The sequence below is a fragment of the Nyctereutes procyonoides genome, unplaced genomic scaffold, assembly GCF_905146905.1.
Source record: "Nyctereutes procyonoides isolate TBG_1078 unplaced genomic scaffold, NYPRO_anot_genome, whole genome shotgun sequence".
In the NCBI taxonomy this organism is placed as follows: Eukaryota; Metazoa; Chordata; class Mammalia; order Carnivora; family Canidae; genus Nyctereutes; species Nyctereutes procyonoides.
This window is the reverse complement of record NW_026575030.1, coordinates 2,684,706-2,709,775: the sequence shown is the minus strand read 5'-3', so window position 1 is coordinate 2,709,775 and position 25,070 is coordinate 2,684,706. Positions and strand designations below refer to the sequence as shown.

The 25,070-nt window shown below is 35.1% G+C and overlaps 1 protein-coding gene across 16 annotated transcripts in view; it reads right to left on the bottom strand.

Annotated features, from left to right (window-relative positions):
• The window catches only part of NCKAP5 (NCK associated protein 5), a 947,559-nt gene that overhangs the window by 489,210 nt on the left and 433,279 nt on the right, over window positions 1–25,070 (bottom strand). For all 16 annotated transcript variants that reach the window (XM_055316283.1, XM_055316284.1, XM_055316277.1 and 13 more), the window contains one exon: window positions 22,524–22,587. In XM_055316283.1, the coding sequence (XP_055172258.1) occupies window positions 22,524–22,587 (64 nt within the window). The remainder of the gene's footprint in view (window positions 1–22,523; window positions 22,588–25,070) is intronic.

Below are 25,070 nucleotides of genomic sequence, written 5' to 3'. Positions count from 1 at the left end.
GCAAATAGTTCTCAGACTTGCTACAAAACACAATCCATTAAAAGAAAAACTGAAAAACGACTTCATCCAAATTAAAAACTTTTCTTCTATGAAATATTCATGTTAAGAAGATATAAAGAAAAGCCACAGACTGGGAAAGAATATTTGCAGACAACATATCCAACAAAGGACTGCAATATACCAGCAGTTCTTAGTAAAATATGCAAAGGACTGTCCACAGTTCAACAGTAAAAATATTCAACAACTGAATTAGAAAATGCGCAATAAAACATGAAGAGAAATTTCTAAGATTATATATAGAAAGCAAGTAAGCACATGGAAGACATTCAACATCATTAACCATTAGAGAAACGAAAATAGAAACCCCAAAAAAATATCACCACATACATTTCAGAATGGCTAAAATAAAAAATAATGACAACAACAAGTATGTGTAGAAACTGGATTACCTACACAATGCTGGTGGGAATGTCAAGTAGTAAAGCCACTCGAAAAACAATATGACAGTTTAGTAAAATAACTAATCAAGAACCCAGCATATTTCAATTCCTAGTATTTAACCCAGAGAAATGAAAAATGTTCACACAAAAATCTGTATTGAATGTTTACACCAGCTTTACTCATAATAGCCCAAAACTGGAAACAATCCAGACATCCTTCAAAAGGTGAATGATTAAAGAAATTGTGATACATCCAAACTGTGGAATACTATTTAGCATTAAAAAGGAACAAACTGTTATTATATACAATTACCTGGATGAATCTTCAAAGAACTATTTGGAGTGTTAAAGGCCAATTCCAAAAGGTTACATAACATATGATTCCTTGTTTAAAATATTATTTTTTAAAGATTTTATTTATTTATGAGAGACAGAGAAAGAGAGAGAGAGAGAGAGAGAGAGAGAGAGAGAGAGAGAGAGAGGCAGAGACACAGGCAGAGGGAGAAATAGGCTCCTGCAAGGAGCCTGATGTGGGACTCGATCCTGGATCCCAGGATCATGCCCTGAGGCAGAGGCAGATGCTCAACCGCTGAGCCACCCAGGCGTCCCCCTTATTTAAAATATTACTGAAATGACAACACTATGAAAATGGAGAACAGATTAGCAGTTGCTGTTAAGGAGTGGATGGAGGCAAGAGAGAAATGGATAATAGGAAGGATCTACATGGTGATAAATATGTTTTATATCTTTATCAATATCAATTAATATTGTGATTTTACTCTATTTTGCAAGATATTGCTAATGGGAGAAACTAGATAAAGGTTACACTGAGATCTCTATGCATTATTTCTTACAACTTCATATGAATGTGTACTTTTCTCTCAACATAAAATTTAATTAAAAAAACAGCTGGAGAAACTATTAATTTTTATATGAAGACACTTTCACTTCTTTTCAAACACATTAAAAATCAGTGTGTTTTACTGATTAGCAATTAGGCCTATTAAACTTGTAAAGGAAAGTAAATAAGTAAAATCTAACCAGTCACCTGTAGTCTCTGAGCCACATGGTATTTCATTTTATCTTTTGATTATAAATAGTAAATATCTTATCCAAACGATATCTAAAAAGAAAATTTCCATAAAATACCAATATATTTAGTAGACAGTTAAGCATACTTAAGATTTCCTACTTACAAAGTGGATTGGTGGTCAAGTTACAATTGATAAGTGTAACCTGACACTAAATTCACCACTTCTAAATTTAGTACATATTTATACAATTATATACACCTATATACATAATGTTCTTATTAGTATGCACTGAGGTTAAAAATAATGACTATTTTTCTAAGGCTTTTTTTTTAAACTAGAGCTAGAAGAGGCATTAGTTTTCTCTGAGAAGGGTTCACAAGTAGTTATTCTGTACCTGAAATTAACCAGTCAGTCATTTAGGGCTATGGGCCTCAGTTTACACATCAACCAACAAAGTGCTTCCTCAGCAAATATAATATTGTAATTTTATTAGAATAAAAATTTTATCCAATAATTGAGCAAATATCTTCTTCCTTTGCAAAGTCATTGAAATGTATCTTATTCCACATTATTTAGTATCATTTTGTCTTCCTATTTGAACCACTAACAACCACTACTAGCAGAAGCAGCCACATAAAAATTTTCCTTAATAGTCAAAGAGGTATTTTCGGGATCCCTGGGTGGCGCAGCGGTTTGGCGCCTGCCTTTGGCCCAGGGCGCGATCCTGGAGACCCGGGATCGAGTCCCACGTCGGGCTCCCGGTGCATGGAGCCTGCTTCTCCCTCTTCCTGTGTCTCTGACTCTCTCTCTCTCTGTGACTATCATAAAAAAAAAAAAAAAAAAAAAAGTTCAAAGAGGTATTTTCCTTGTTTGGTTCACAAAAGAATGGTGAAAGTGATGGTGAGGATTAACCAATGTGGATATCCAAGATAAATATCCTTGAAAGGGGAACTTCATCACAGCATCTTGGGGTACCATGAAAATCAGAAACTTTGAAATTGAATTTTTTGAAAAAATAACTATTATTATTATTCATATTTATTATTCCGATGCTTAACCAACTGAGCCCTTCAGGTGCCCCTTGAAATTTAATTTTGACGATAATTGGAAAGATTTTTTTTGACAAATTTTCCAAAGCAATTCAATACAGAAAGGATGTCTGTCTAACAAATGGAGCTAAAAATTAATGAAGTAAATCAAACTTAAAATACAGAAAGTCTCAAGATAACTTTGTTCCCACCATAAAAATGAAACAAGTCTGATGGAGTCAAGATCATAATTTTTTTTTAAAGATTGTATTTATTTATTTATTTATTTATTTATTTATTTATTTATTTATTTATGAGAGAAAGAGAGAGAGAGAGAGAGAGAGAGGCAGAGACACAGGCAGAGGGAGAAGTAGACTCCATGCAAGGAGTCCAATGTGGGACTTGATCCTGGACCCCAGATTATACCCTGAGCCAAAGGCAGATGTTCAACTGCTGAACCACCCAGGCATCCCAGGATTATAAATTTTAAAAGCTTGGGGTGCCTGAATGGCTCGGTCAGTTAAGCATCCAACCCTTGATTTTGGCTCAGGTCATGTCTCAGGGTCATGAAATCAAGTCCTGCATCTGCTTGGGATTCTCTCTCTCCCTCAACCCCCCCCCTTATGTGTGTTCTCTCTCTCTCTCAAATAATAAATTTTTTAAAAAATCATAAATAAGTAAATTTTAAAAGCTCATTAGAGAACTAAAGATATTAAGAAATAGGAGTAAACTGAAACCCCTCCAAGGAATGAAGGGTACTATGGTGGTTTTCACCTTGAGTAGGACAATAGATGGAAGAGAAATATATCTTTGATGGGAGAGAAACCAGAAAAATGTTTATAAATGTTTAAAGTGTTTATTTAGAATTCCTAGGAGTCACAGCTACAAAAAAAAGTCTGCACCATCTTCCAACTTTTGTCAGCCCGTCACTGAATCTTCACCTAGCACTATTGGTCAGAAAAAGAGAGTAGAGAGAGAATCTCCCAAAAGTGTGTAAGTATCAAGGACCACTCAAGCCCAGGGAAGGGCACAGAAACCCCCAACATATTCTTGGTCTTCAGTAAGTACTCAGCATGGACTGCTAGCTGCTGAAGAAAAATCATAGAATTCTAAGAGAGAACTATCCCCAGGGACATATGTATTGAGATTCCTAAAACTGTGAATAAACATGAGAACTGAGGGACACAGGCACTCCAGATCACCATGGAATATGCTGCTCCAAGCCCCTAATGCTGGGGGCAGGACAGCAGGGTAGAGAGTAACACTTAAGGCACAGAAAAGATGAGAGTGAGACTAGGAAGCAAAGAGTACTCCCCAGTGACTTGAAATGCTATCAAAGAGGAACATTTGATATCAACCCAATTTCCAAATATTGTCAGCTGGGATAAGGCAAAGAAAATCTCCAGGGCCTCTACAATGCTCGGTTTCCAAGCCCCACTGAAGTAAAGTTACTAATCCTGGCCTAAAAAATAACTTAGGGTTTCCATTTCCAGGGAGGAGAGCAAGCATACTCAAGCCCATTGCTTTTATCAAATGTAAATATAAATCCTAGACAGATGCATAGAACTGCTTGCTATCTGAGGACTCTGGAAAGTGAATGACAGCAGGCATACTGGAGAAGAATAGAATTAGAAGTTCTATCTGACCAGTAGTGATTTTACAACTTTTCCTCTCTGATATTAACTGGCCTGGAATCAGAGATGGCCCAAAACTCAAAAGTACACACCAGGTATGAACTAAGTTCCAAGAGCAGCTCTCTTTTTAGCTGCAGGGGCAGGAGAGGGAGTCCATAGGATTAGATAGAGTGGGGATATCTAATATTTAGGTGTTTTCTACTTTCCTTTGTCTCCTTCCTCAGCCCCAGGCAATTCTGCACTGATGGTGCAGCAGACAGATGGCACTCAGATAACAGAATTGATATCAAAACTATGAGGAAGAGGGAGTCTTCTTTTTTCCCAGAAGAGCTTCAACAGGCAACATTGAAAGGCAAATTCCTGCAGCTTTTTTTCTGTCTTTTGACTGCTTAGCTCCAAATACAGATGCAATTATGGAAAGTGTGTATAACAAAAGGAAAACTGAAGCCTCAACTTCCTGGATGAGGGATCAGAAAAGAGAAACCAAGCAGGTAAAAAAAATGTCAATGAAATCACATAGAGAAAGATCAAATCAGCAATCCCATAAAGTTGTATACATACTCCTATGCTTACCTCTGAGATGTGCATTTTAGTAATATAATTAATAATAGATGTAAGATGAGACTGATCTTTGGGCAGTACATACATGGAACAAAACCAAACAGGACCATGAACACTATGAAAAGTGAACTGACATTAGAATCACAAACCACAAAAGGCAGGTCAGAACCTGAGGCTTGACCCTAAGCTGGTAAATGATCAGCTAAAAGAAATAAAAACATCAACATTCTCCTTCATATTCAAGTTACACCAAGACTATCATGATAGAATATTCACAATGTCCAGGACACAGTCCAAGATTACTCAACATATGAAAAACTGGGAAAATTTCAACTCATGAGAAAAAAACAAACAAACACCAATCCCTAGATGATACAGATGTTGGAATATTTTTAAGATTTTAAAAAGAAAACGTATCATTTTTAAAAGAAGAGCAAACTATTGACATAAGTGGGGAAGTAGAATATCTTACCAAAGAAATAGAAGATGCAAAGAATGAAGAAAGTGTTAAAATTGAAAAATAGAAAAAAATAGGAAAATATAGAAAGCTGAGAAATAGAAAAATCAAAATAAAATATTCACTGGATCGACTCAGTAGCAGAATGGAGACAACCAAGAAACAATCTATGAATGTAAAGATACATCAATAGAAATTGTCCACTCTGTTTAAGAAAGAAAAAAAAATGAACGGAAACTCAGAGACTTGTGGGACAATACCAAAAGTTCTGGCATTGATATAATCACAATCTCAGAAGGACAGAAAAAATGGGGTAGGAGAAAAAAATGGTCACATATATAAACTTACTAATTCATAAGCCTCGATAAACCCCAAATATGGTGATTTCAAAGAAATCTAAGCTTCAATATATTATAATCACATTGTGTGAAACTAAAGACAAAACAAAGCAGATATACAAACAAAACAACCAGAGACTAAAATTGAGGAAAAACAAATCTAATTACTACAGATTTCTGATCATAAATCATGGAAGCCAGAAGGAAGTAGAACACCACGTTTAAAGTTCTGAAAGAATTGCCAACATTTAAAAAAGAAAAATTTTAACAAGTTTCATTTCACTGACACCAAAACCCAGAAAATAGAGTTCAATTTAATAATAAAATGTTCCAAAGCTCTACAATTATATTTGTAAAATACTGCTGAGAGGCAGGTAGTAAGGAAATGTAAATAAAGGATTTATATCATGTTCAAGAATTGAAAGATTCAATATTTTTATCACTTCTGCCCACATTTATCTAATGATTCACTAGTATATATATTCTACTAGTATAAACAACATTACAGGATGTTTTGAGAAAATTGATAAGTTTTTTCTAATATCAGCATGGAAATTAAAGGGACTTAAAATCGTGAAAATGTCCGGGAGAAGAACAAAGTTGAAGGACTTACACTACTTTATTTTAGAGCTTATAATAAATTCACAATAATTTAACAAGGCAGCAATTGCAAAGGATAGGAAAAATAGATATAAGGAACAGAAGTAATAACCCAGATATAGAACTCTGCATATAGAAGCAATGGCTTCCAAAACTAGCACAAAAGTGACTCAATAATAGAAGCAAGGTCATTTCAAAAAATGACAGAAAAGTATGTTGATATCTGTATTTTAAAAAATTAATCCCAAGCCTTACTTCACATCACAGACAAAAATTAAGTCCCAGTGAATCAAAGATCTAAACATAAACCGAAACTATAAAATTTCTAGGAAAAAAAAATGGTATTTCAGTCAACATAGGGTATGGAAAGAGTATTTCACTACAGAAAGCATTAACCATGAAAGAAGAAGAAACAAACAATAAATAGAATATCATCTATGCTAAAATACTTCTGCTCATCAGAAGACACCATCATTGCATATAAACAGGCAAACTAAAGAATGGGAGAAACTCTCCAACACCTCTTTGGACAACAGACCTGTATTTAAAATACATAACAAACTCCTGCAACTCAGTAAGAAAACTTGTCACTTCCCTCAAGTAAGGACAATTTACCAGACATATAAAGAGATAATAGGTGGGTGAAAAGTGCTCAGCATTTTTCATCAACAAGGAAATGCAAATTAAGTCACAATATGATACCACCACATACATATCTTGACAATATCTAAAGTTAAGATAACAATGTCAAATACTAGCCAGGTTGTCAGTCAACCAAAATTCTCATATACTGCTGATGGAAATGTAAAATGGAACAACTCTTTTAGAAAACAAAATGACCATTTCTTATAATCTAAACATACAGTTAATGTAAGATCCAGCAATCCCACTCCTATGTATTCATCCAAAAGAAATAAAAACATATACCCATAATAATGATTTACACATGAACGTTCATAGTAGCTTCATTCATAATGGCCCAAAACTAGAAACTACCCAAAAGTTTATCTAAAGGAGAATAGACAGTGTGTGTATTTACACAAAAAAAATACTACTCAGCAATATAGCAATATATACAATGACATGAATGAAAGTCAAAAGCATTGTGCTCTGTGAAAAAATTAGACACAAAGTGTGTACTCTAGATTTCATTCATGCAAAGTCAAAAAGTAAACAAGACTAATCTATCCAATTCAATTCACTCCCTATTGAAATCTCAGCTGGCTTTTTTCTTTTCTTTTATTTTATTTTTACCCCCTAGAAAATAACAAGCTTATCCTAAAATTCCTAGGAAATTCAACAGATCTACAGCAGTCAAAATAATCTTGAGAAAGAATGGGAAAACCCTAAGAGACTCAACTCTAGGAAAAAAACTGAGAATTGCTGGAGGGGAGCTGGGTGGATGGAAGGGGTAACTGGGTGATGGGCATTAAGGATGGCATTTGATGTAATGAGCACTGGGTATCATATGCAACTGATGAATCACTAAATTCTACCCCTGAAACTACCCCTGAAATTAATACTATACTATATGATAACTAAATTGAATTTAAATAAAGAATTAAAAAAATGAAATGGTAGTATGCACACTCCCAATTTTAAAACTTACTACACAGTGGTACTCCAGTAATCAGGCTGTATTCTACTGGCATAAGGATAGACATACAGATTAAAAGGCCAGAAACAAAACTTTACATTCATATCACCTGATTTTAAACAGTGGCATCAAGACAATTCAGGAAGGGTGAGAGTGGGGGGAAAGAACAGTCTTTTCAATACATGGTGCTAAGACAACTGGATAGCCAGATATGAAAGAATGGAGTTGGACCCCTTCTTCAAATAATACTTAAAAAATAACTCAAAATGGGCCAGAGAGCTAAAAGTAAGCTAAAACTACAAAATTATTAGAAGAAAATCTTTGTGACCTTGGTTAAGCAAAGCCTTCTTAGATATAAGACCAAAAGTGACAAAAGAAAAAATGGATAAATTAGTCCTTCAAAATCAAAAAGTTTTGTGTTTTAAAGGAAACTGCCAAGAAAGTAAAAAAAAAAAAAAAAAAAAAAGGAAACCTACAGAATGGGACAGAGCATTTGCAAAATTATGTATGAGATAATGGGCTGATATGACCACAAAAAGATCGTATACGAATTTCATACCTGCCTTATTTATAATAGACCAAACTGGAAAAAGACAAAAACAAGTATCTGTCAAAAGGAAACTTAGATAATCAAATTGTAATATAGTCATATAATTAAATACTATTTGGCTACTAAGAAACAAACAAAACCTATTGGGACACACAATACATGGATGAATCTCAAATGTTGAAGGAAATAAAACACAAAAAATACTGTGTAACATCCATATAAAATTTAAGAATAGGCAAAAATAATGTGTAAATATATCAAGTATACCAAAGGGGTGTATAACTAAAAAAGATTAAGAGGGAACTTTTATGGTAATAAAAATATTCTCTCAACCTGGGTGTTGGTATTACAAGTGAGTACATCGGTCTAAACTCATCAAATTGGACATATGTACATTTCAATGTATACAAATTTCACTTCAGTTTTTGAAAGCATAAGAAGAGAAGGTGCCTTACTTCATGGTGTCCTATATCTCTCTGTACCCCTTTCAAACACAAAATACAGAAGCGAAGAAGGCCATTTTAGCCTCATGAGGGATTATGAGACTCTTCATACTTAATCTTCTGAAATTCCTGCCTTGTTTGAAAAATGGAACAAATCCTAGTTTCCAAGTTTCCTGGGGGATATTCTATCTCCAGTATATGATTTGGAATAAAAGGAAAGTGTACATTTAACCTGAATCTTACCATGGGCCAGGCCTGACATCACCAAGTGTGGGTAGTAAGAATATTGATTTTTTTTTTCTATGAGACAGAGAACAAGTGGCAGGGAAGGGGGAGAGGGAGAGGGAGAGAGAGAATCTTAAGCAGGCTCCATACCCAGCATGGAGTTGGACATGGAGCTCATATCACGACCCTGAGATCATGACCTAACCCAAAATCAAGAGTTGGTGCTTAACCAAATGAGACACCCAGGAGCTCTCAACTATATTTATTCCTATATGCCTTAAAAAAAAAAAAAAAAAAAACTATTTTAAGTACTATCTTTTAAAACTACACTGTAAGAGTTGATAACTGATGTGTTGGATTTCTACTGGATTCTGTATTTTCATTTTATATCTAATAATTTTAAAGTGTAAGAGGACTTTAGTTTTTCTATTTAGACAATCATTATTCACAAATAGACAAAGTTTGATTTTTTACACAATCCTTTATTTATCTTAAAGTACAATAAAAAGAAAGAGTAACAGGAGGCATCCTGGTCTGGCTATAGATTTTAAAAGGAATACTTCTAACTTGTCAGCATTAAGTACAATGTTTACTGAAGATTTTCAGTGGACTTCTTTTATCAATTTAAAGAAATTCCCTTTATTCTTAGCTGAATACATTTTTCAAAATATATTATAAACCGGGATTGAATTTTTTATCAAATGTTTTATTCTATATCTAGTGAAGTCTTATTTTCTCTATTTAATCTATTAGCATTGTCAACTATATTAATCACTTTTCTAATATCAAGCAATAATTGCTTTCTAGAATAAATACCACTTTAAAAAACAAGCGTCATAAAGGTGAGTTGGCATCTAGCACTTGTATCTTGGTTTTAAATACCCTTATCCATTAAAAGGAAACAGGCTCCCTGGGTGGTGCAGCGGTTTGGCGCCTGCCTTTGGCCCAGGGCGCGATCCTGGAGACCCAGGATCGAATCCCACATCGGGCTCCCGGTGCATGGAGCCTGCTTCTCCCTTTGCCTATGTCTCTGCCTCTCTCTCTCTCTCTCTCTCTCTCTCTCTGTGTGTGTGTGTAACTATCATAAATAAAAATAAAAAAAAAAAAAGGAAACAGGCTCCTTAGGTAAATGGCTGATTCTAACACTGGTAGGAAATATACAAGATGAGACCAAAGCATCTTGCAATGGCAGATATTAAGAAAGTGCTAAAAAGAAAGGAAGGATCAGAAAAAGGAAGGGGGAGTAAAGAGGGAGGGAGGGAGGGAGGGAGGGAGGGAGAAGTTATCCCATATTCATAAATGGAAAGAATTAATATTGTTAGAATGTCAATATTTCCAAAAGCCCTTTATAGTTCAATGCAATCCCTATAAAGATTCCAGGGGCATTTTTTCACAGTAGAAAAAACAATCCTAAAATTTATATGGAACCAAAAAAACCCCAAACAGCCAAAGCAAGCCTGAAAATGAAGGACAAAATGGGAGGCATCAGCTATATTATAAGGCTGTAGTAATTAAAACAGTATAATACTGGCATACAAACAGACACATAGAGCAATGAAACATAACTGAACAGAAATATATCTAAGCATATAGGGTCAACTAATTTTACAAAGGATCCAAAAAAACTCAGTGGAAAAAAAGACAGTTTCTTCAATAATGGTTCTAGTAAATCAGATATTCACATGCAGAAGAATGAAACTAGACCCCTGCCTTTCCTATTTACAAAAATCAACATTAAATGGAATAAAGACTTAAATATAGGACCTGAAACCATAATACTCTCCAAAGAACGTATTTGGCTCTTGGCAATTTCTTCATATGACATCTAAAGAAGAAACAACAAAATGAAAAATAAACAAGTGAGACTATAATAAGCTAAAAAGTTTCTTTTTTTAAATATTTTATTTATTTATTCATGAGAGACACACAGAGAGAGAGAGGCAGGCAGAGAGAGAAGCAGGCTCCATGCAGGGAGCCTGACGTGGGACTCGATCCTGGGTCTCCAGGATCACACCCTGGGCTGAAGGCGGCGCTAAACCGCGGAGCCACCCGGGCTGCCCTAAAAAGTTTCTTCATAGCAAAAGAAACAACCAATAAAATGATAAAAGTAACATATGTAAGATTAAAAATATTTGCAAACCATATATCTGATAAGGGTTAATATCCAAAATATGCAGGCAACTCATGTAACTCGAGAGCAAAAAAAAATTTTAAATGGGCAAAGGTCCTGAGAAGACATTTTGCCAAAGTAGTAATATAGTCAACAGGTACATGAAAAGATGCTCAACATAACGAACGAATCATTAGGGAAATGCAAATGAAAACAGTGAGATGCCTGTAGAATGGCTGGGGCATCCAAAAGACAAAAGACAACAATGCTGGTGAGGATGCAGAGAGGAAAGGGAACACTAATGTACTCTTGGTGGGAATATAAACTGGTATGGCCACTGTGAAAAATAGCAGGGAGTTTCCTCAAAAAATTAAAAGTACAACTATCATACGACCCAGCAATTCCACTTCTGGCAATATATACAAAGGAAATGAAATCACTATGTTAAAGAGATATGTGTACTTCCATGTTCATAGCAGTATTCCTAGCAATAGCAAAGACATAGAAACAATCTAAGTGTTCATTAATGGATGAATATATGAATACTATTAATTCAAAAACAATGAGAAAATCTTGGCACTTATGGCAATATGGATGGATCTTGAAAGCATTACACTAATTAAAGCTATGTCAAACAAAGAATGACAAATACTATATGATCTCACTTATATGTGGAATTGAAATTTTATTTTATTTTTTTTTATTTTATTTATGATAGTCACAGAGAGAGAGAGAGAGAGAGAGAGAGAGGCAGAGACACAGGCAGAGGGAGAAGCAGGCTCCATGCACCGGGAGCCCGATGTGGGATTCGATCCTGGGTCTCCAGGATCGCGGCCCGGGCCAAAGGCAAGCGCCAAACCGCTGCACCACCCAGGGATCCCTGGAATTGAAATTTTAAAAAAACTCAAAGAATAAAAGATCAGATTTGTGATTATGGTGATGAGGGTAAAATTGGATGAAAGTGGTCAAAAGATACAAACTTCCAGTTATAAGATAATAAGTACTGGATAAAATGTATAACATGATAACTGTAGTTACCACTGCTGTATAATATATACAAATTGTTAAGAGAGTAGATCCTTAAGAGTCCTTCTAATGACAAAGAAAAAAATTATAATAATATCTGTAATGGATATTACCTGAACTTACTGTGGTCATCATTTCACAGTACATGTAAGTCAAATCATTATGCTGTATATTTCAAACTTATACAATGCTATATGTCAATTATATCTCAATAAAACTGAAGGGGAAAAAAAGAGAAGGGAATAACAAACCAACAAAAACAATGATGGTAGTGCATCAATACACACAGGAGCCAACGTAAGTAGTTCCTAATGGCTTGAACTCAAACAATTTTAGCAATAAAGTAGTTTATATTGGTTGATAGCCCAAGGTATAAAGTAAACACCCATGCATCATAATATAGGTGAATGATTGAAAATAATGGGGGAAAAGAGACAAACATCCCACACAGAAAAATCCAAAATAATTTATGTATATACTCCACCCTCAAGGAGGTGGAATAAACCTGCAATCCAGAAGTATGAGCTACGCATTGTGACTTCCTTCCAGAAAGTACAATACAGAAGGGGATGGGTGGAGAGAAACTTCATGCTGGAAACCCAGCAAACATTACCTCAGGCAGGTCATCAGTATACCTCAACAGTCATAGGTTATACTGATAATTATTACTGATTATTATCTTTGCATTTTTTGGAAACAGTTAACTCTTCTAAAATGGAAAGCTTATTTTTAAACAATGAGCTGGGATGTTTCTCTCATTTTCTTTTTTCAGCACCAATGTGTATAAAACAGTAACTCCTTCACTAAAGATTTAGTTAAACTCTGTAAAATCATCGAAGCCTGGTAGCTTTTTAGGGGCATGATTTTTTAAAAACTTTTAACACAATTTTTGTCTTAACATTTATAAAAGTAAGAAGTATAATAAACCCTCAACTCCTAGAGTTACCAAATATGGCCAATTTTGTTTCCTCTAAATCACCAACATCCCGCTTCAAGTATTATTTTGAAGTAAACCTAGACATCACAAAAAGCTAGATAAACCTAGGCATTTAACCAGTAAATATTCCTACATATATCTTTAAACAGTAAGGACTCTTTTTAAAATGCACAACCATAATAACAAGAATACATCTAAATATTAATAATATCATTTACCCAGTGTTCATATGGTCCAATAGTCTTACCATTTTTAATTGTAAATAGATAAGTTAGTATTGCTGACAATTTTATGCTATTTCTTCATTTTGTACTTCATTGGTTTCTGTTTCATTATTTCTTCTTTATTTAGGTTTATTTTATTGTTCTTTATTACTATTTGATTGGATGATTAATCAATTTTTTTTTCAAATTTAGCCCTTTTTTTAATATTTTTATTTATTTATTCATGAGAGACACACAGAGAGAGAGGCAGAGACACAGGCAGAGGGAGAAGCAGGCCCCAGACAGGGAGCCCGATGCGGGACTCGATCCTGAGACTCCAGGATTGTGCCCTGGGCCAAAGGCAGGCACCAAATCGCTGAGCCACCCAGGGATCCCTGATTAATCAATTTTAAACCTATTCTTTGACTAGTTCATGCATTTAATTTAAAGCTATACTTTTCACCCTAAGTATTAATTTGATTATACCTCAGAAGTAGTATTTTCATTGCCACTGAGTTTAAATATTGTTAGGTTCCCTTTTAATTTGTTAAAAAAGGAATTACTTAAAATATATTTTAATTTTCAGAGTTATTCAAAAATTTTTGTCTGTTATTGATTTCTGATGCTACTGACAGAAAACGGATCATGAAAAGTAGAACACTGATGTATTTGTATAACAAATATTTGTTCCTTTCATTACATTTCATGAAAGCAAGGACCTCATTATATTCTGTGAGAGATATGTTGAAAAAAATGATCAAAATAATATACAGAGCCTATTTCCAAAATTTAACATATATACAGAAATATTTCCTGATGTTTAACACCTACCATTCTAAACTCTTAATAAGTTAAAAGCCAAGTAGATAGGACATTCTAAGTTGGCTTTTGTGGGAAAAAAAAATGTTCTGGTTCTTTTTCCAGATACATAATGTGGCTATGTTTCAGCCGGTGAATGATATGAATGATGTCCCAGATGTTTCTCTTCTGTGGATGATACTTAAACCTCAACTGCAATGGCTGCTTCTAACATCAACATATTAACACAATGACAAAAGTCCAAGCTTTTCATACTGCTAAAAACAGTTTTTCAAAAAGCAGTTGTACTTCAATATATTAATAGTGATCAGAAAGAGAGATTTAAAAAAATTAGTTGCACCAAAAAATAATATTCTTAGGAATAAATCTAACTAAGTAGATAAAAGATTTATATGCTGAAAACTAAGATATTCACAAAAGAAACTGAAGGTGACACAAATAAATGAAAAGAGATTCTGTGCTCATTGACTGAAAGAATATTGTTCAAATTTCCATATTACCCAAGCAACCCACAGATTCAATGCAGTCCCTACTAAAATTCCAATGGCATTTTTCACAGAAATAAGAAAGACAATCTTAAGATTTGTATTGAATTACAAATGACCTTGAAAGCAACCTTGAAAAAAAAAAAAGAAAGCAATCTTGAGAAAGAAGAATTGTATTACAAAGCCATAGTAATCAAAACAGTATGACATTAGCATAGATCAATGAAATAGAAGACAGTCCAGAAATAAATGCATGCATATTTGGTCAATTTATTTACAACAGAGGAATCAAAAATAAACAATGGGGAAAAGATAGTCTCTTCAATAATTTCTTTTTTTTTTAAATTTTTTTATTTATTTATGATAGTCACAGAGAGAGAGAGAGAGAGGCAGAGACACAGGCAGAGGCAGAAGCAGGCTCCATGCACCGGGAGCCCGACGTGGGATTCGATCCCGAGTCTCCAGGATCGCGCCCTGGGCCAAAGGCAGGCGCCAAACCGCTGCGCCACCCAGGGATCCCTCTTCAATAATTTCTGCTGGAGAAACTGGACAGTCACATGCAAAAGAATGAAACTAGACCACTATTATAGACCACATATAAAAATTAACTTCAAATGGCTTAAAGACATGAATGAAATACCTGAAATCATACAAATGCCCGAATTAAAAATAGGGAGTATGCTCTATAACATTAGTCTTGGCAGTGATTTTTTAAATAGGATACCAAATAGCAAAAGCAACAAAGGCAAAAATAAACCAATAAGACTATATCAAACCTAAAAGCCTGTGCACAACAAAGGAAACCACCTATAAAATGAAGAGGCAACCTACAAAATAGGAGAAAATATTTACAAATTATTTATCTGACAAAGGGTTAATATTAAAAATATATGAAGAACTCAAACAATTCAATAACAAAAAACAATCGCATCAAAAAACGGGCAGAGGAGCTGAATAGAGATTTTTTTAAGAGAAGACATACAGGTAGTTAAGAGGCACAGGAAAAGGTGTTCAACACCATTTTCATCCGGGAAGTACATATCAAAACCATAATGAGATATCACCTCACAATGATGCAACAATATTAAAATGACTATTATACACAACATGTAAAAGTTGTCAATGATGTGGAAAAAAGGAAACCCTTGCGCACTGTTGGTGTGAATGTAAATTGGTATAGCCAATGTGGAAAACAGTACAGCAGTTCTGCAAAAAATTAAAAACGGAAGTACCATATGATCCAGCAATTTCACTTCTGGGTATTTATTCAAAGGAAATAAAATCACTATCCTAAAGAGATATTTGTACTCCCATGTTCACTGCAGGATTATTTACAACCGCCAAGATATGCAAACAACCTAAGTGTCCATCAACAGATGAAGGGATGAAGAAAATATTATATATATATATATTTATAATTTATTATATATATATATTATTCAGCCATAAAAGAAGGAAATCTTGCCATTTGCAACAACATGGAGGGACCCTGAGAGCATTACACTAAATGAAATAAGTCAGACAGAGAAAGACAAATACTGCATGACCTTACTTATTTGCAAAATCTTAAAAGAAAAAACAAAAATAAAGCAATGAAATCATAGATAGAGGCAACAGATTAGTAGGTGCCAGAGGTGGGGGTGGGAAAAAAGGATTAAAATGGTCAAAGGTACAAATTTCCACTTGTAAAATAAATAAAGCCTTAGAATATGAATATATATATATGATATATATATCATGGCAACTATAAATAAAATAAATAAAATAAAGCCTTAGAATATATATATTGATATATATATATATAATATATATATATCATATATATATATATTATGGTAACTATAGTTTATAATGCTTTATTTTTATATTTCCAAGTTGTTAAGGAGAGTAAATCTTAAAAGTTATCATCAAAAGAAAAAAAATCTTGAACTATGTATAGTGACGAATGTTAACTAGACTTATTATGGTAACCATTTCACTATATATACACCCATATTATGTCTTCTGGATCATAAACTAATATAATGTCATATGTTAATTGTATCTTAATTTTTAAAAAAGTAAAAACAAACAATTTACCTTGGTCCCATCCAAACCCCCTTCTTTGTCTACTACCAGTTAGAAAACCAGATGTATGATCCATTGGGCTATTGTGAAGAACAAACTTCTATCAAAACCAAATCCTGGGGGATCCCTGGGTGACTCAGCAGTTTGGCACCTGCCTTCAGCTCAGGGAGTGATCCTGGAGTCCCAGGATCGAGTTCCACATCAGGCTCCCTGCATGGAGCCTGCTTCTCCCTCTGCCTGTGTCTCTGCCTCTCTCTCTCTCTGTGTCTCTCATGAATACAATAAAATATTAAAAAAAAAAAAAAAAAAAAGAGTCCTGACCCTAACAAACGAGTAGTAAGAATTGGTATTCTTTGAGACAATGGTGCCATGCCCCTTTACGCTTGGGTTTCCAAACTCTGAATTCCCCCTCTTGGAAGTCTTCTTCTCCTTTTTCTTCTTCTTCTTTTTTTTTTTTTTTTAATTTTAAATGTTTTATTTTTTATTTTTTTATTTTTTCTTGGAAGTCTTCTGTCTGGCAGAGTCCAGACTATACAGTTGTCTATATAGCTGTTCAGCAATGTCAAGAAGGGCATACTACGCAAAACCATGACAGTTCACCCAGGCAATGTCACATGGACTGTGTGCTGTGTTCCTGTCTTCACATGTGTCTCTGAAGTCAACAGGAATGATCTCTTCTTGTTGAAATAATAGGTATTGAACCCTGTGCTACAGAGGTGAAGTTTCTATAGGTGTTTTTTCCCTAAGTATGTATTGGGGAACCCAGTGAACTCCAGTGTCACCACCATAGCTGGCTGTCCACACTGTGGCATTCAAAGAGCAAGATGTGGTGATGCTTCTGCTGCCATAAATTTGCCTTGTCCTCCAAGAAGGCCACACAGGGTCCAAGGATTCTGATCTCCCCATTATTCATGTCATTTTGAAATGGTCTCACTATAATATTTTGTTTTGTTGTAAAAACATATAAAAATGCTCTCTACTCTTTTTAAAATCTAAACACATATTTTAACTCATAAATTCTTGTTGCTATTCATAGATAAAATGGTCTTTGCAAATGGGAAGAAAAAAAGTACAATCAGAAGGAATCCGGTCTACAAAATATTAATTACACTATCAATTTCTAGTAATTAAAACAATTTAGAATCATGTAAGAATCAATGATGGTTAATACAAAAGTATAAGCAGTCCAATAATGCATGTAGATTAACACGAGTATTTGGAATACAATAAAGATGATAGTAAAGGTTAGACTATTTAATGAATGATTTGGGGAAAACATTCCTTTTGATCCCTGCCTCACACCAATTCTTTATTTATTTATTTATTTATTTAAATTCAATTTGCCAACATACAGTATAACACTCAGTGCTCATCCCACCAAGTGCCCTCCTTAATGCCCATCACCCAGTCACTGTATCACCCTACTCTCTTACCCTTCTGCAACCCTTTATTTATTTCCCAGAGTTAAGAGTCTCTCATCATTAGTCTTCCTAATTTTTTCTCACTCAGTTCTCCTCCTTTCCCTTATAATCCCTTTCACTATTTCTTATATTCCATGTCTGAATGAAGCCATATGATGACTGTCTTTCTCCAATTGACTTATTTCACTCAGCATAATACCCTCCAGTTCCAACTACATCAAAGCAAGCGGAAGGTATTCATCCTTTATGATGGCTGAGTAATATTCCAGTGTGTGTGTGTGTGTTTGTGTATATGTATGTGTGTGTGTGTATATATATATATATATATATATATACACACACACACATCTTTATCCATTCATCTGTTGAAGGATATCATTGCTCCTTCCACAGTTTGGCTATTGTGGACATTGCTGCTATGAACATTGGGATGCAAGTGTCCCTTCACTACATCTGTATCTTTGGGGTAAATACCCAGTAGTGCCTTACACCAATTTAATTCCATCTAGATGATGCCAAGATTTACAGAAAAAAAAAAAAAAACACTATGTACTTTCTGAAAGATAATGATAATGAATATCTTTATACTCTTGGAGTAGAGTGGTCTTTTTACATATATCCAAATTTAAGATGACATTAAAGTCTTAAGGATAGAAGAAGTTTCATCTTTGGTATGTAAACTGAACCAGCGCTAGGGAGTACAAGTAGAAACAGAATCTCCCAGAATGGGATGCCTAGGTGGCTCAGCGGTTGAGCGTCTACCTTTGGCTCAGGGCGTGATCCCGAGGTCCTGGGATCAAGTCCCACATCACTCTCTGAAGGGAGCCTGCTTCTCCCTCTGCCTATGTCTCGGCTTCTTTCTGTCTCCCATGAATAAATAAATAAGTAAAATCTTAAAAAAAAAAATCTCCTAGAATGAAGAGAAACATGATCGTGTAGCAGTTTGCGAAAAATAATGATAAGTGTAAAAACAATAGTGAGTTAGTTCATGAAAGAGTTAAGACCAAAGGAAACAAATATGAAATGTCTAATTGCTGAAAGAATCTTTCCCAAATAAGTAAGTTCTCTTAACAGAACAAAAGAGCAGGCAGGCAAAACTGATAAAAGCTAGTAATGTGCCCAAGCCCACATAGCTAACTACTGGCAGAGAGGGACTTTGAATCCAGATTTGCCTCACTCCCAAGCTCATGGTCTTTTTAGTCCCACATTTGTATGAACTAGCCATTAAAAAGCAATCTCTCAGGCAGCCCGGGTGGCTCAGTGGTTTAGCGCTACCTTCAGTCCAGGGTGTGATCCTGGAGACCCGGGATCGAGTCCCACATCGGGCTCCCTGCATGGAGCCTGCTTCTCCCTCTCCTTATGTCTCTGCCTCTCTCTCTCTCTCTCTCTCTCTCTCTCTCTCTCTCTTTGTGTCCCTCATGAATAAATAAATAGAATATTTTAAAAAAAGCAATCTCTCTACATGTAATGTGGTACTCTGGATTGAATCCTCAGATCAGAAAATAGAAATTATTGGAAAAACTGGTGAAATTCTAATAAAATCCAAAGTTTGGTTAATACAACACACCAAAAGTAATCTTAGTTGTAATAAGTATGCCGTAATTATAGAAGATATTAACATTAGAAAACCGGATCAGAGGGTTGCAGGTCTGAAACTTCTTTTAAGGCTAAAATTATCCTAAAATAAAAAGTGTATTAAAAAATAAAATAAACCCCTTAAAAACGGTTCCTTGAGTACTATCTTAAAACCTATAAGTAGAGATTTATTGCATGAAGTCCAATTTTTAAAAGGGCATGCTTTTCATTAAAAGCTTTGATTATAACAGGTTCATTGATGATTTTAAAAATCAATACCTGCCTCAATTCTATAGTTTTTTTTTAAATACGTATTTAACTTTCCATACCATGTTTCCTTTCATGTGGATAAAAATAAAGAATACTGTAAATAGTAGCCTTTAAAATATTGTGATGTGGTTGTAACAAACTGCTTTCTGCTTCTGCTACAGACATGACAAAAGTTTTGGGCTTGTAACAGCAAGAATTAAATTTAGAGGATGAATAGAACTGCCTGACTTTAAGAGCTGTCAGATACTAAAAGAATCAGGACTTCAGAAATAAATGAATCCTAGGAGCCGAAAAGCTGAAGTATGTAATTAAGTAGAAAACTCAGAGGTAAGGAAAGAGGAGAAAAATGTTGAGAAAGAGGGAGAAGAAACAAAATAAAGGATGTTAATAAAAATCAGGGCTTATGGTGTCTCTAAGGAATTGAGATGTGATAAATAATGGGACAGGGGAAACAGTGATATGAATAGTAGTAAATCACGTCACTGCTTCATGCAAAGCCTTTCAATGGCTCCTATCACTCACAGCATGAGCCAGAGATCCCTGGACCTTGATGACTTTTCACTTCCTGACTTTATCTTCCAGTATTCAGCCTCTCCGCACTGGCTACCCTCCAGCCAGCTTGTCTCCAGGCTTTTCTTCAGGTACTCCAGGTCTTTTGCTCCTGCAGATCTCCCAACCTAGAATGATCCTCCTCCAAGATATCACCAGGGTTTGCCCCCTTGCCTCCTTCAAGTTTTGCTCAAACACTAACTTTTCAGTGACTTACTTCTGTGAAATTCTATTTAAAATAGTAATGCCCTAAAAATCCCAATCTCTCCTACCCTGATCTTATTTTCTCCTAGCTGTTTCCACCATCTCTCACTCTAAATACATTCAATGTCTGTTTCCACAGTCACTAAGATGTAAGCTCTCATATTTTTGCCTTTTTTTTTTTTTTTTTTTTTTTTTTTTTACTGATATTTCCCCAGAGCTTAGGACAGTGCCGGGCACATAGTAGGTGATCAATAAATACTTGTTAAATCAACCAACACATAAGTGTGTTTTTCATTTCCATAATCAAAATAAGAATAATAAAAACATTTCCAAAGTAATGAAAGTAATCTTTTTGCATCCTTGTATTTTTGGGATATTCCTGATGTTGTTGAACAATTGTGCTACAATATTTCAAAAGGGGTTTTTATCTTATGAAAGACTAGTGAGTTATATGCCTGGGATTATTTCAGCTGAAATACATTCATTGGCAGTCAGAAAGATACATTCTTTAGAGACCTGTTCTTATGAGCTTAAATAGCATTTAGATATTACTAGGAAAAACTCCCCCTCATAAAAACTTTACATGAACAAATATTCAGTGGTGTGATCCACTAAATTAATGGAATCATAAAATTCCAACCTCCTCATTTTGAAGATGAAAAAAAATGAGATCTAGAAAAGTTGTCATTTCTTCACATTCATTTAGGACACAGCTGACAACGTGTACAACAGGAGCTAGACCCAAACAAAAGACTAAAGCACTGCAGAATGGCCTAGCCCATACACATATCCCACGCCATCAAAGTCCAGATCAGGCATTTTCAGTTCACTATTTGACTAAAGGTTCATTTTCTCCAATGTATTTCCATTTCATTGCTCAAAGATGCTTGTGAACAGTTGTTTCCTATTGTTTGAACACTTAAGATTCTCTTTGCATTAAGATCACCAGAATTGCAAACAGTGTGATCACCTAAGTATTTTAGCATGCTCAAAGGCCACTGCACCATTCTGGAACACACTAAATATTCAGCCTCTTGCTCCAGACCTTTACCTTCCCTGAGAGAAGTGCGAGGCCAGCATATTTTACCAATTTCTTATTCTTTTCAGTAGATGGATTGTCAATTAACCCTCATGAAATCAAACAGAAGCAGCCTGCAAGGTCTGAAAATGTGTCACTTCTCTTTTTTAAAAAAAGATAATTCTTGTGCTGAAAAACTGAACATGTGCCATTGTTTTGTCATATGTGAGGAAAAAAAAATCTGGCGTTCTATTTTTTGCTTAGAGGTAGCAGAAGCAGTTAATCCACACATGTACACACACTCCCTGGGGCCCCAGACAGTCATCTCTGATGTCAGAGCAGCACACAGGCAGATACTTTCACAAAGAGAGTCTATAAATGAAGTTGCTATGGACCAAAACACCCATATTGATTTTTAGTACAATTCAAAACACAAGAAAACATCAGTTTTCTGAGCAGCACACGCTGGGAAGGACAGGGAGAAATACACTGCAACAGTGCAGAGAAAGAAAAGGATAGAAGACAATTACATTAGCAAACATCTTAGTGTTCTTTTGGGTTGTTTGTTTCTAAGTTCAAAGAACTGAGAGGCTTGAGCTATGTTGAAAGGTTCTTAGCTGAAAACCTAAGATTGCTCATTTACTGACACTGTGTTCACAGTTGGAAGCCCGGGTCTTCAGGAAATAAAGCCACATAACCCTTTGAATGCTTGAACATCCCCTTCAAAACCCAAAGAGTTATTTCTATTTCTCAATTAATACTGCCCTTCCCACCTAGCCTCCCATCTGCAAATGGCAGAGTTGTCCAAATGGCATTATAAATACATTATTTACCAACACATCATTAAGTTTGCTGCAAGCAAGTATTTTCCCTCCAAGGCAGAGATCTTTGGAAGGGAGGTTCAGGATCAGGAGAAACCAGCCAGCACTTACCATGGCCCCCTCACTTCTTCTTTGGGCAACTTCTCGCTGCAGTCGGGCCACAGCCAATTTCTCCCTGGAGAAACAAGAGCACATGGTTAGTTGCCTATTCTTCTCAGGGTAGAGGTACACTGGCATGGCTTTGAAACATTCTTTTGAGGTCTCTAGAGGAACTCCTTCCTTGGTTTAGCTCACTTCCTCCACTAAACTTTCTATAAATATTTAAAGTCATTCGTGCATTGTTTTCATTGAGTGTCATGAAAGAGATTTTTTTTTTTTTTGCTTTGGATTTTATAAAAGCCAAATAAACACTGAATGCTAAGTAAAAGCTTCCCTTTATGTTTATTAACATAAATAATTTGGAAACAAATTTTCTGCAGCTAAAATACTGTCCTTTCTGTATCAACTTGGCTTGCATATGATTATTTTTATTTCTTTTGTTGCTTTGTACTGATCGTGAATTTTAAAAGGCAAACAAATCTGTATCATGCTTGAAATAATAATAGAAAATCACTTACAGACTTTGCTACATTCAAGGTACCATGCTGAGTATTTTATCTGATCTTATATGAGGCTAACAGCAACCTTATAACAGGTTTCATTATCCCCATTTATAGATTTGGAAACTGAGGCTCAGACAGGCTAAGTAGCATACCAAGCTCCCAGCTGGTACATATTAACTGCATTAGGATCAAACTTGAGGTTTTATTTCACAAATCCTAAATAAAAATTTTGTTTATCATTTTTCAGAGCTGAGAAAATATCTAAAATCTAAAAATGTTTATTTTAGCACTCTTTATTTTACAATGGGGTCCATTTCATGTCTTTTATAATTGTAATTCTGATTTCATATAGAAAAAAATTAATATTCATCCAAATGTTAAGAAGATTTTGTAAAGTGATGAAATACTACATTTTGGATAGTTTGTCAATGATTCTTAAGAAAAAGTTTACTGGGATGCCTGGATGGCTCAGTGGTTGAACGTCTGTCTGCCTTTGGCTCAGGTACTGATCCCGAGACCCGGAATCGAGTCCCATATAGGGCTCCTTGCGGGGAGCTTGCTTCTCCCTCTGCTTGTGTCTCTGCCATTCTCTCTCTCTCTCTCTCTCTCTCTTTCTCTTTCTCTCTGTCTCCCGTGAATGAATGAATGAGTAAATAAATAAATGTCTTTAAGGAAAAAAAGTTTACAGATGAAGTAGGGGTAAGTGAACCCTTCCAGTAATCTTCTAATCTTAGTTTTAACAAGGAGTTCCCCCAAAAGCTTTCTACTGCTATCAAATTGTGAAACCATTTGTGTTATATTTCATCCCTCAGCCTTTCCTCTACATGGGACAGGACCAGCAATTCAGCTATTTGCAAACAGCAAGGGACAGCCTGGATTCACAGCTGAGTGAGATTTCTCTAGGCCTAACTGCTTGGGCTTTTGAAATGCCTTTGACTGCCAAGAAGGCATGTGCTTCAGGTTAGTTACAGTTAAGTAATTTTTTTTTTTTTTTTTTTTAGTAGAAATAGTTCTCTTTGAATTCGTGCCTAAAGAGACAGACTAGAAGGAATAAAACTAGAACCAGGAGATCCCCGAGGGGAACAAATTTTGGGAGCCTGGGGCAGCACCCATGCATAGACCCTGTGGGAGAAGGCAACAAATTCAAGAGAAAGAAGCCAGGAAGAGATGAAATCATGCACCTATTTGTGAGGTGAGAAAGGCAGAAATCTCTGTGTTCTCTGACTCAAGCCCTAATGAGCAGATGAAAGAAGCAAAGAATTGAAAGAGAAAAATATGACCAACTTCTGGTTTAAGATGAAAAATAAAAACATGGTAAATATGTAGACAAAAGAAACCAGAGAACTTACCCTATATACTTTATGATGGAGCAGTTCCACCCGGGGGTGGTATATACCCAACAGAAATGCATATATATGCTCAGTAAAAGACATGTACTAGAATGTTCATAGATGCACTGCTTGTTATCACTTTAAACTAAAAAATGTGCACCCCATTAGCAACAGAATGGATAAACTTCTACATCATTATACACTGAGATACCAGAAAGGACTGAGAAGGAGTCTAAGCACAACAACATATGGGCCATGGCAAGCATATGAAAGAAGCAAACACAGAAGAATATATAGTTTATGATTCCATTTATATAAAGTGCAAAGACAGGCAAAACTCCCATGTAGCTCAATAAGGCAAGACAAATAAAAGACGTGAATATCAAAAAAGAGAAGGTAAAACTGTCTCTGTTCACAGATGGCAATTTTCTAAATAGAAAATAATAAGGAACTTACAAAACCACTATACAGCTAATATCTGAATTTAGCAGTCACAGATATAAGCCAATACACAAAAACCAATTGTGTTTTTACATACTAGCAGCAAACAATTGGAAAGTTTAAAAAAATTCATTTATAATTGTGTCAAAATATAAATATGAAACGTAAAAAAAAGATTTGTCAGACTACTACAACGAAAACTAAAACAAATGATTAGAACAATTAAAGGAGACTACACACAACACACTCTTTCTCTCTCTCTGCAGATTCAGGTCTCTTGAAAG